Source organism: Equus przewalskii, chromosome 4 (assembly GCF_037783145.1).
Source record: "Equus przewalskii isolate Varuska chromosome 4, EquPr2, whole genome shotgun sequence".
Classification (NCBI taxonomy): domain Eukaryota; kingdom Metazoa; phylum Chordata; class Mammalia; order Perissodactyla; family Equidae; genus Equus; species Equus przewalskii.
Genome location: NC_091834.1, coordinates 35830645 through 35844049, shown reverse-complemented (window position 1 = coordinate 35844049; position 13405 = coordinate 35830645). Strand labels below are relative to the sequence as shown.

At 34.7% G+C, this 13405-nt stretch overlaps 1 protein-coding gene across 21 annotated transcripts in view; it reads right to left on the bottom strand.

Annotated features, from left to right (window-relative positions):
- The window catches only part of AKAP9 (A-kinase anchoring protein 9), a 160158-nt gene that overhangs the window by 60203 nt on the left and 86550 nt on the right, over positions 1-13405 (bottom strand). For 11 of the 21 annotated variants that reach the window (XR_011539500.1, XR_011539501.1, XR_011539503.1 and 8 more), the window contains 4 exons: positions 12982-13122; positions 12389-12492; positions 11555-11650; positions 9726-9931 (listed from right to left, as the gene is read on the bottom strand). Coding sequence is in view for 8 of the 21 variants with exons in the window: in XM_070617462.1 (XP_070473563.1) it covers positions 9726-9931; positions 11555-11650; positions 12389-12492; positions 12982-13122 (547 nt within the window). In the remaining 13 variants the exon portion in view is untranslated. The remainder of the gene's footprint in view (positions 1-9725; positions 9932-11554; positions 11651-12388; positions 12493-12981; positions 13123-13405) is intronic. The other 10 variants (XR_011539505.1, XR_011539506.1, XR_011539509.1 and 7 more) reach the window with 3 other exon arrangements.

Below are 13405 nucleotides of genomic sequence, written 5' to 3'. Positions count from 1 at the left end.
GTGGTGATGGATTGTAATTAGTCTTTGGGTGGAGAACATGGTGTAATCTACACAGAAATCAAAATATAATGACGTACACTTGAAATTTATAATGTTATAAACCAATGTTACTGCAATAAAAAATAAAATTAATGAAAAAAAATAAGAATAGAAGTGCTTAATTTTGTCTGACACAGATCTTTTGATTTCTGAGCACTACACTGGGCAACATCACCTACTCTGGCTAGATAGTACAAGGGACTAAGGTCATTTTGCGGCTTGCTGCTTTTGTAAGAGGTATACTGGAAAGAAGTTAGACTGATGAGGAGTTCTAATTTAACTACAGAGTCATGTATCCACAGTGTTCTTATTTCTTATCTAAAGAAAACTGAGTTTACATGGGCAGAAGATAAACTTTGGAAGTGTTTTCTCTAAGCTGGAATAAGTTTAGGTTATTCATTACAGGTTATTCATCACTGCCATGGAATACAGTATTCATCTGTGGCAGCATGATACGACCCAACAATGAAATTTCCTGAAGAGGAATTACCTATTCCTTTAATACATGTAATACATATCTCCTATCAGTAACTGTATAAAGTTAACAAAAGCAGAAGAAACTTTAATTTCCAAAGTACTTTGAATAAACATTCAGTTTGATACAGTCACCTGGGAGAATAGAGCTACTGATTAAAACGTCTGGCTAAAGTAGCTGGTGCCACGTGGAGTTCTCTCAATCTAACGTAGTAATGATATCAGATGCAGTTTCAGATACAGGATTTGAATTTAGCAGAATTCAATATTCACTAAGCATCTCCTCTGTATAAGTCACTGGCTGAAGAATCCAAAACTACATTCTAGGAAATGATTTTAAATGTTTGCTATTACATAGGTTTATCTAATTCTTAGTGTAGTAGCTAAGAGAATTTTCACTGCGTATTTTTATTCTCAAAATTAAAAACAGACAACTCGACTGGTATTTACTTATATTAGTACATATATTCAAAACAATGTCTTGATAACAGGTATTAATACATTATAAATATTCATGAGTTCAAAATGATCTCAGAACTCAAAATGAATTCAGATAAAGTACAGTACAATGTATATTACAGTTACCAAATAAAATTAATGTAGTCTAGAAAATAAATGGTATTTTTAAAGACTGCTACGGAAGCAGGATATAGCAATACTTTATAATTGGTGTTTAAAAAGACTAAAAATATCTGTGCTATATAGCATTTTTATCTGAGGAATTAAGTGCATTCTAGTGACATTTCTTTACAATGGAGACAGAGAGTTCGACAAATCTGAGAAAAGAGAATAGTCTGATATGACGGGAAGTGAAGGCTTTATGGAGTCAAAGAATGTGGAGAAGTGAGGATGAGGTAGGGCAGAGAGCTGAAGGAAGGCAGCTGGAAAGTAGGCTGGAACCGAGTTGTGAATGATCTTAAATTTTATAGGAAACATGGAGTTTTTGCTATAAAAATGGGCAAGTAAATCATTTTGTTAGCAGGAAGACAGTATCCAATCTATGGATCAGGAAGCAAATTGAAGCAATGCAGAAGAATGGCTGGAGAAGAAGAGGCTGGTTAGAAGGCTACTTCCAACTGTCCAGTTGAGAAGTGCTGAAGACATGAAATCAGATACAAGGGGGTTGGGCACAGGTTGGAGAAGACAATGTGTAAGATAAGGGAGAAAAAAAGCAGTAAAAGATGACTCTGGGTTTCCAGCTTAGATAATTCTAGATGACAGAAGAGTCATTAAGAGAATCTATTAAAAAATTAGGAGAAAACATACACAGCAGGCATGTAAATGATGAGTCTAAAATGTTAATGGGCTATGTGGAGGAAATGAGTCAACTTTTGGAAGTTTGGGCCTGCAGAAACTTAGGAGGCATTTGTAGAAAGGTGAGAGTCAAAACCTTGAAAATGGATACATTTGTTTTAGGAGTAGTATTTAATGAGAGAAGGAGGACAAAGCTGGAGTCTCTGTACATAATGAGCTCACAAAAGAACCTGTGTAAGAAAAAAAATCAGAGAAAGACGAGAAAACATCTCAAAAAGGTAAACTTCAATAATCTTAGCTGTCTAGAAAGTCAAATAGGACAAGGACTGAGAAGATTCTATTGAATTTGACAACTGGGATGTCACTGTTGTCCTTTGAGAGAGTAGCTTGGTACTGTAGGAACAGAAACCAAAGCTGGTAGAAGGAAGTAGGAGGCAGTCTCATCTCTAGAGCTTATCAAGGTTACCCTGAGGGGAAGAAAAGTTGAGAAAAACCAACACACTATTTTTTTGTTGTTATTATGAAGCTATCGGCATATTTTGGAGTATAGAGAAGGAATCAATTGTGACAAAAAGACTGAAGATGGTGTATAACTACATGGGAGCAAATGGCAAGCACAAAATACAGAGGATATTATAAAACAAAATAGCTTAAAAAAGCTACTGACAAGTGGCTTGGCTGGCTTGGTCAATGAAAACAATCAAAGGAGAAATCACAAATACCTTGAGACAAATGAAAATGAAAATTCAACATAGCAAAATCTACGGGATAGAGCAAAAGCAGTACTAAGAGGGAAATTTATAGCAATACAAGCCTACTTTAAGACACAAAAAAAATCTCAAATAAACAATCTAACATTACACCTAAAGGAACTAGAAAAAGAAAAACAAATGAAGTCCAAAGTCAGTAGAAGGAAAGAAAGAATAAAAGAGCAGAAATGAATGAAATAGACAGAAAAAAAAACAATAGAAAAGAGCAATGAAACTAAGAGTTGGTTCTTTGAAAAGAGAAACCAAATTGACAAATCTTTAGCTAGGCTTCACTAAGAAAAAAGAGAAGGCTAGGGGCTGGCCCAGTGACACAGCAGTTAGTGCACATGCTCTGCTTTGGTGGCCCAGGGTCCGCTGGTTTGGATCCCAGGTGTGGACATGGCACCACTTGGCAAGCCATGCTGTGGTAGGCGTCCCACATATAAAGTAGAGGAAGATGGGCACAGATGTTAGCTCAGGGCCAGCCTTCCTCAGCAAAAAGAGGAGGACTGGTGGCAGATGTTAGCTCAGGGCTAACCTACCTCAAAAAAAAAAGAGAAGGCCGAAATAAATAAAATCAGAAACAAAAGAGGACACATTACAACTGATCCCACAGAAATATAAAGGATTATAAAAGAATACTTGAAAAGCAATACACCAACAAATTGGATGATCTAGAAGAAATGGATAAATTCTCAGAATCATACAACATTCCAAAACTGAATCAAGAAGAATTAGAGAATCTGAACAGACCAATCACTAGTAAGGAGATGGGAAAACAGTAATCAAAAGCCTTTGAAAGAACAGAAGTCCAGGACAAGATGGCTTCCCTGGTGAATTCTGTCAAACATTCAAAGAAGATTTAATACCTATCCTTCTCAAACTTTTCCAAAAATTGAAGAGGAGGGGACGCTTCCTAACTCATTCTACAAGGTCAACATTATCCTGATACCAAAACTAGACAAAGACAACACAAAAAAAAAGAAAATTATAGGCCAACATCACTGATGAATATAGATGGAAAAATCCTCAAAAAAATATTAGCAAATCAAATGCAATACTTTAAAAATATCATACACTATGATCAAGTTGGATTTACTCCAGGGATACAGGGATGGTTCAACACACACAAATCAATCAGTGATACATCACATTAACAAAATGAAGAATAAAAATCACATGATCATCTCAATAGATGCAGAGAAAGCATTCAATCATAATAAAAATTCTCAATAAAATGGGTATAGAAGGAAAGTACCTTAACATAATAAAGACCATGTAAGACAAACCCACAGCTAACATCATACTCAACAGTGAAAAACTGAAAGCTATCCCTCTGAGAAAAGGAATAAAATGAGGATGCTCACTTTCACCACTCTTACTCAACTGCATGCTAAAAATCCTAGCCAGAGCAATTAGGCAAGAAAAAGAAATAAAAAGGATCCAAATTGGAAAGAAAGAAGTGAAACTGTCACTATTTGCAGATGATATGACTTTATATACAGAAAACCCTAAAAATCCACCAAAAAAAAAACTATTAAAAATAATAAATGAATACAGTCAAGTTGCAAGGTATAAAATCAACATAGAAAACATCAGTTGTTTCTATACACTAACAACAAAACAGCAGAAAGAGAAATCAAAAATACATTCCCATTTACAATCAAAACAAAATAATACCTAGGAATAAATTTCACCAAGGAGGTGAAAGACCTTTACACTGAAAATTATAAAACAGTGAAAGAAATCGAAGATGACACAGAGAAATGGAAAAATATTCTGTGCTCATGGACTAGAAGAATTAACAGTTAAAATGTCCATATTACCTAAAGCAATCTACAGAATCAATGCAATCCCAATCAGAATCCCAATGACATTCCTCACGGAATTACAACAAAGAATCCTAAAATTTGTATAGAACAAAAAATCCTGAATAGCCAAAGCGATCCTGAGAAAAAAGAACAAAGCTGAAGGTATCACACTCCTAATTTCAAAGTATACTACAAAGTGGCAGTAATCAAAACAGCATGGTACTGGCAGAAAAACAGACACACAGATTAATGGAACAGAACTTAGAGCCCAGAAATAAATCCACACATTTGTGGACAGCTAATTTTTGAGAAAGGAGCCAAGAACATATAATAGAGAAAGGAAAGTCTCTTCAATAAATGGTGTTGGGAAAACTGGACAGCCCCAAGCAAAAAAAGTGAAACTATACCACTATCTTACACTATACACAAAAATTAACTCAAAATGGATTAAAGACTTGAATAAAAGACCTGAAACCATAAAACTTCTGGAAGAAAACATTGGCAGGACACTCTGACATCTTAGCAGTATCTTTTTGAATATGTCTCCTCAGGTGAGGGAAACAAAAGAAAAAATAAACAATTGGGACTACATCAAATTACAAAGTTTCTGCATGGCAAAAGAAACCATCAACAAAATGAAAAGACAACCTACCAAGTTGGAGAAGATATTTGCAAATCATACATCTGATAAGGGGTTAATATCCAAAATATATAAAGAATTCATACAACTCAACAACAAGAAAATGAACAACCTCATCAAAAACTGAGTAGAGGATCTGAACATTTTTCCAAAGAAGATATACAGATGGCCAAGAAGCACATGAATAGATGTTCAATATCACTAATTATTAGGGAAATACAAATCAAAATCACAATGAGATGTCATCTCACACCCATCAGAATGGCTATTATTAAAATGACAAGAAATAACGAGTGGTGGAAAGGATGTGGAGAAAAGGGAACCCTCACACACTGCTGGTGGGAATGTAAACTGGTGCAGTCACCATGGAAAACAGTATAGAGATTCCTCAAAAAATAAAAAAAGGGGGGCTGGCCCCGTGGCTGAGTGGTTAAGTTCGTGCACTCTGCTGTAGGTGGCCCAGTATTATGTCTGTTCAAATCCTGGGCGCGTACATGGCACTGCTCATCAAGCCACGCTGAGGCAGCATTCCACACGCCACAACTAGAAGGACCCACAATTAAGAATATACAACTATGTACCAGGGGGCTTTGGGGAGAAAAAGGAAAAAAACAAAATCTTAAAAAATAAAAAGTAAAAATAGAACTACTATATGATCTAGCTATTCCACTTCTGGGTATTTATCCAAAGAACAGGAAAACACTAACTCAAAAAGATTTCTGCACCCCTATGTTCACTGTAGCATTATTTACAATAGCCACGACTTGGACACAATCTAAGTATCCACTGACAGATGAACAGATAAAGATGTGGTATATATAAACAATGGAATATTACTTAGTCATAAAAAAAAAGATGAAATCTTGCCATTTGCAACAACACGGATGAACCTTGAAGGTACTATGCAAAGCAAAATTAAGTCAGATGGAGAAAGACAAATACCATATGATTTCACTCATATGTGGAAGATACAAAAACACAACAACAAACACACACAGAGAACAGACTGGTGGTGACCAGAGGGGAAGGGGGGAGGAGGGAGGGCCAAGAGGTAAAAGGGCACATTTGTACGGTGACAGAAGTCAACTACACTTTGGGTGGTGACCATGATGTAGTCTACCCAGAAAGGCAATATATAATGATGTACATCTGAAATTTATATATGTTATAAACTGCTACCTCAATAAAAAATTAATTATGAAAAGTGCCACTATTAATTTTTTTAGATAGCTAATGAAAAAAACAGACATTAAAGTATCTAGAAAAGAAGATGTCAACTAGCTTAATGTATTTTGTTGATAACATTTTAAAGATATAACCAGACAAACAAAAACAAATTTGAATATGTTCCAATGAAGAAACAGAACTTTTTTTATTTCAGTGAAATAAAGGAATGAGAAAGACATCAAGCTTACACTGTATTTAGGATAACTAGTCTTTAGGGGGTACCAGAGAAAAACCTAAGTTGGCAGGGCAATTTCATAACATGCCAATAGAAATTTCAGAATGGCCAGTTTGGTGAACAGAATTATGATTTCAGATTGGTAAACCACTCAGATCTATGTCTTAAACACAGCAGATGATGTTTATTCAAAGTTCTTTGGTCATTTGCTTTGGATTATTCCATGTTCATTCCATATAGACAGCAATGTTTCTCAGGTTAAAGCAGGTGATATACAGCAGTGCATTCCCTTACCCCAATGGCCTTCTGAAAATCTCTACGGCTCCAACTAGAAACCACAGACTCTAGTCCCTGACAGATACGTAAACTGAACTGAAGCTCTGGGAGACTGAGACATCTGCCCAAGGTCACAGTGAGCGGGAACAAGAATCAAGGGCCTCCTCATTACTAATCCAGCATTCTGCCTATAACATCACACTGCTCCAAAAGGAAGCTGCACCAAATGAGATTCAGCCTCTGGCCTCCTAAGAGACAGGTAAGTATTCTACTGCGAAACCATCACAGCACATGCCTCAAGGAAATTTTCTTTCAACACCTCCTGGGGGAACTCATTTTTATGAACCAGTCTAATATTGACTCAAGTTCAAGTGAGTTCACATTGACTCAAAATTTCTCTTCAATTTCGCAAACTAGGTTACTCTTATGAGGAAGCAAACATTAGCAAATCAATTATTTATGTTTTTTAGAGTTAACAAGTCCATACATGTTTAAAATCTAAACAAGTTCAGGCTTGAGGGCTGAAAATAGATCACAAGTGCTACCTACAACAAAAAGTCATATACAAAAACTGAAAAGCAAAAGTTGCTTCAAATCAGATTAAAGAGCATGAACATTTTAAAGTATTTTCTTCAAAGTTTATGAGAAAATTCAAAGTTTTAAATTATAAATTCTATTAATTCAACATTTTCTTCAACATGCAAAATGGATCTGATAAGTGTCCCCAAATGATACTGGTAAGACCAGCATATCATTGCCAAACACAAAAACGTAGACTGAGCAATCAAATGGAAAAGTGCACATTATAACCAATGATGCTAATACCAGCAAAATTCTTATCTCTGCTATAATATTCTGTACACTATATTTCTTAACTGTGGATTTTTCTTCTTGTATCTTAATATTCTTTCAGAATCAGCTAACAGTTGAATAGTTAAATTTTTAAAAGGCCTAACTGATTCAAATACATATAAAGTGGGTTCAAGTAAAATATTAAATACTATGACTTTATCTTGCCTTGAATAGGATTCTCAGTGCCTCTTTCATTAGACTGAATAGCTATAAATTAGCAAAGAGCATAGAGAAATTGCTCAATAAATGTTTGTAGAATTGAACTGACAAAATTGCTTATAACTGAAAAACTACTCATTATCGGATATCTTAAAAGAAGACATAGACAGGGCTGGCCCGATGGCACAGAGGTTTAGTGCGCATGTTCTGCTTCGGTGGCCCAGGGTTCGCTGGTTCGGATCCCAGGTACAGACATGGCACCACTTGTCAAGCCATGCTTTGGTAGGCGTCCCACATGTAAAGCAGAGGAAGATGTTAGCTCAGGGCCAGCCTTACTCAGCAAAAAGAGGAGGATTGGCGGCAGATGTTAGCTCAGGGCTAATCTTCCTCAAAAAAAAAAAAAGGAAAAGAAGTCGACAACATAGACATATTTAATCCATACTGAGATTAGATGTAGACATAACCTTGCAAGAAAGCAGGCTAGTAGATCAGATGTCCTTTTAAGTCTGCTTTCTCATAGAAAAGGAAGATAAATATAATCCTGTGTGCTTGAGTTAAATTACCAATTTATTCCTTTTTATAACTACAGGAACCCTGCTTTAGAAGCAAGTTTGCTGTCTTTTAAGATATGTTGTTTGCTGAACACTTTAGCAAACACTTTGAGAAATGTCTAAGAGAACTGCTAACAAAAAGAGCACAAAATATTTTTGTAATCTACAGAACATGGCTCCGAGTGTCTTTTGAATATGGTTTAGGTCTTAACAGTACAACAGCACAATCCCTCCCTGAAACCAGGGAAATAATTTATGAAATAATTGTTTTTAAAAAAGCATCATTTGATAAATACTTTTACAAGACCAAGAAAACATTACCTAATTCTTTTCTACACATCAAGATTCACATACTGAAATAAAATCACTCTTAAGAGCTTAACCAAGAGCGAAATTAATTTGAAAAATACTTCTACTAAGTTTGAAAAGAATGAATTTGAAAGGAAGTTTAAAAATACAGTATTATTTCAGCTCTTATTTTAGTAAAAGCAGTTTTTAAAATTATCTTTGAACTCGACTGAGGAGTTTTAAAATAAATTTTACTTAAAATTTCAAATCAGTGCTTTCCTCTGCACTCAGAAACATGCTAGCAGCCAACCTGTAATTAGTAAACCTTCTGTAAGTGGGATAATTTCTTCTCATTCTCCACATGAAACAAACAGAATGCTCCCCAAAATTGCATAAACAGGCATTTTTAGAACATTGGCCTCTAACTGAGGAGAAGTGCTTGGGTGTGGAATGGTAGTGAAGTACAGGCTTGATCTTCTGATCCAAGAGTCCAGACCCTATCTTTCTCCATCTGACAAAGACTTTCCCCCCTTTTGATTTTCTGATTCCTTCTCCAGCAAGGAGTTGAAAAAACAGGAGAGACTGGAGGTCAGCAATGTGAAAGTAAGAAATTCAAAGAGCCCAGCCCCTATAGCTGGAAGAAGGCAGAGTTAGGAAGATGGCTACATCCTGTCAGGACCTAACCTCTGGATCCACACACATTCTCTCTTACTTCAAACCACTTTTCCAAAAGGAAAAAAGGACTCAGAAGAGGATAAGTCCAAAGATAAGATTAAGCCTTGAGTTTCTTATACACTTTCTTCTAACCATCTCAACAGGTAAGATATTTGGTTCTCAAAAGCTCTTTATTTCTAACCTTTCTTTAATTTATAGGGTGGTTTCAGGATATCACCCACACCTCATAGATATTGCTAAGAGTCCTGAGTGGTGATGTGGAATGTTTCTTTTATTTGTGGAGAAATTAAACAGCCTCTAGCTTATGTAGCACAGTAGTCACCCTGAGTACGCATAATGACAACTCTATGACACACTCTTGCAGATGCTATACAATAATGGTGTTTTGAGAGTATTTGACAAATACTCTAATGTATTTGTGTTTGGAGGTCTTTTTTTGGGGAAATATTTTAATATTTTCTCTTCTGTATTTTCAACACATAGCAAAGTGTCTTGAACTCAGCAAAATTTATTGAAGGTAATGATGACGGTTTCAACAGCATATAAAACTAGTACCTCCTGTGTGTTCCTCATGGACACAAGACTTTAGAGGTGTCTCTGCTTCCGACCTCCAAATCAAGCTGGCAGATGACTGGCCTTTACTAGATCTATCTAGAATTCCAAGGACATGGCGACCAATTGTTTCTTCAACAGCTGCTGTCGTCTTTACAACTTCCAAGAGGATCTTTAGAAGTCTGTTATTAGCTTTCTGGAGTGCATACCTGTATAAAGAAACATTTGTTAAAATTTAATATTTTTAAAGCAAACACTTTGCTTATGTCCCACAAAAAACGCACTATACTTGGCTTGAACAATAAAATATCACATGATCCTCTCTACTCAAACAATATGCAATAGCACCTAAATTAAGTAATTTTTGTTTTTGATTTATTTCATAAGTATAATATAAAAGTTGTTTTCTTCGGGATAATTTTGGTCAGTCAGTGAACTATAACATTTTTTAAAATGTGCAGCATTTTATTGACCTGAAAGAAATCAAATCACTAAAGTTTTAAGCTAGCAGAACTTCCAGATTAGAAGAAAATTGTAAGAAGATGCAACAGTGAAGTTTTAAAAAGTGTGGTGGTACCCATGTATATGCAAGTTATTAACCATTTATGGTTATTCATATGTTTTGCATTTAATCTTTTTTGTGTCAAATTCCAATAGAAAAAATGTGTTAGTATTTCTGTAACTTCATGGTGATGATCTAGATGATTAAATTACAAAAACAGGCAGACTTGTTTTTAAAAAGGTCTATTGTACAATTCTACAGTCTGCCAACATCAGAGGAAATATCAGAGATCGTTTTTCATTCTATCTATTCCAGAGACAGAAACTTCTCAAGTTACATACATCCCACTTCAGCCAGCAGAAGGTACCTATTTTCAACCAAATGGAATTAATGGTGTGTCTCTCTTTTTTAAAATACAAGTCATACATTCTTATTCTCCAAAAATCAGAAAATACTGCTATCCACCTACCAAAATATCTGAGCACTCAGAGATAATCATTGTTATTTCAATGCCTGTCGTTCTAGACGTTTTTCCCTGTCTCTCATAAATATATAGACATTGTAGAAACAAAAATGTGATTATCCTGGACAAAGTGTTTTTGTAAGCTTTCTTTTTTGCTTAACATAAACCTCTTTCCAAGTCAAGAAATATATTTCCATAAATGGTGATTCAGAAGATTATCTGATTAATCTGAATAACTAAACAACTTTTTTGTTTAGTTCAGCTTAATTCAACAAAGGTACTACAGCAGCAAACTTTTTATTTAATACATGGAGACAAAATAAGAGACTTTCATGGTAAAGGACCTCTGCCTCAAGACAGTTTTTTCTCTCAACTTTACTTGGCGGGAGATCATCAACAATCAGGTTAGAAGATATCTGTTTTCACAGGCACATGACATAACTATTTTAAGACAAGGTAATAAATGGAAAAGTTTCCCTTTAGTATCTGCCAAGTGAAAGAGTTCTATTTTTGTACCTAGATCAAGTTCTCTGCTTACAAGATCACAAATAGTAAAAATAAAACTGTAAATAATTTAATTAGTAGAAAGTCAGTCAAGAGTTTTCTTTAACTTTTTCTGAGGTTTTGTTCAGTCCCAAACACCCTAGACTAGGATAATTGGAAATTATTTCTAAGTAAGAGCAATTATCAAAATTAATATGATGGTAAAAATAAATAAATATGAATACTCATTTTATCAGCACTCACTACAAAAATTCCTAAAAATTAAACACTGCATAATTTAAAGAATATACCAATTAGAGGTAAATAATATAAAATAAACAAAATGTTTATTTTATATTGCTATGGTAACTCTAATTTTCATACACTGTCTTTCTTGTTTGAGTTCCATACTGACTGTGCTCCATACTGATGATCCAATGGGGAAGCCAAAATCTTAGGGGCCAAATTCCTCCATGCAAGCTGAGGAAGGAGGTTAGGAGGACACAGAGGGTGGACAGTCACAGAGATTGGAAAAGGAGGAAATTAAGTTAGTAGATATTAGTTTTAATTTAAAACTAAAGAAATTATTTTCATTTGAACAAACATTTTAAAATACTCTGCTTACAGTCTTTAATATTAATGTGGGGTAACTATTCTTATTTAATATTTTACATTTTTATATTAACCTCTACACAATCAAAGTTAAAGGAAAGTTTTGTTAACAGTGGATCATTAATTAATTCCTCTATAAAACTGGGATACGGATTAAAAGTTCTCATCTGGTTAGCAGAAAATGAAAGAAACTAAATGTAGACTATCACACAATATTTTTTCTCATCATAAACAAACGAGGGCATAGCTTATACTGACTGCATGTCCACGCAGTAAAAGAATAAACTCACAAGTATGACTGTGTTTTTTAGGACAAAAAATGGCACATGAGCAGAATAAAATTAATTGAGAAAGGTTCAATAACCACATAATACCTTAACATTTACTGAGTTAGGTATATGATGAACATCCAGTAAAAAAATTACTTTACATACAAAAGATTTTTAAAGTTTTGTCTATTTAATGATGAAAAATTGGTAATTCTTTACATACAGAGTACAATGTACAAACAAATGTACAAGATGAAAACAAGGACAAATAATGTTTATAACATTGAAAAAACTATTTCAATTCCCTTAGTATTGAAAAAATACACATTCTCTATACCTTTCATTAGACAGAATATCAGGAGGCACATCTTCAGGTTTTCTGTCTAATTCCTTTTCTTTAAAGGTCTGCTCCTCAACTTCCCCTTGGTTTTCATTCCCATTCTGTTTAAGTTTGTGTAAAGGTAGAGAGGACAAGACAGAAAGAAAACCAGTCATCTTGGAAAAAGCATGTCATTCTTCTATATTGTTATGAGATGAAACAGAAACCTCTGCTCGCAAAATAGACACTGTTTGAAATAATATTTAACTATATTTTATCAAGAGATTAGCATTATCACAAAAGATAAAACACTCTAGTGAACAAAGAGACAACTTTTTAATGGGTTTAAGCTAAGGCATGCTACAGTACAACAATAAAGTTTGTTAGGTTGCTCCTTGGCGAAACAGCAGTTGCTACTATAGCAATGTCAGATTCAAATTACCTTAAATGGTATGTAAGGCATCTTGACTCCACCTACCTTACATGTAAGCAATTACAAATAAGTTAAGCTCAATACCTATAAAAAATACATTTCACACCAAGAACAAAGACAAACAGATCCTACTGCATTGTTGATCCACGGCTCCTAGGTGGGCCAAAGTCCATACTACCTGTGTTTGAGTACTGCTGTTGCGCAGCTCACAACACAGCTTCTCTCTTCCAGCTAGAGACAGCTGCTTTAGCGCTTCCAGCTCCTCTAAAAGCACCCTCTCTCTCTCTGAAACCAGGTTTTCATTATCTATTGAGGATCTCTAAATAAGAAAAAAAGGTCATGAGAGAATATTGTTTGCGATAGAAGAAAAAAGCAGAAATATTAAGCAGATTTCTTTTAACCCCCTAGGACCAGCAGGCCCTGGTTCTATCTATGGTTCATATTCCACGATAAAGGGTTAAAAGCATATATCAAGTTCAATGCAAAATTTGAAACTTAAAAAAAGCTAATTAAGGAAACTGTGCAGCTCAATTAATATTATTTTTGTATGCCAATTTTGCATTGAAAATTCAGAAGTTTAAATTCACAAAATGCGATGAAGA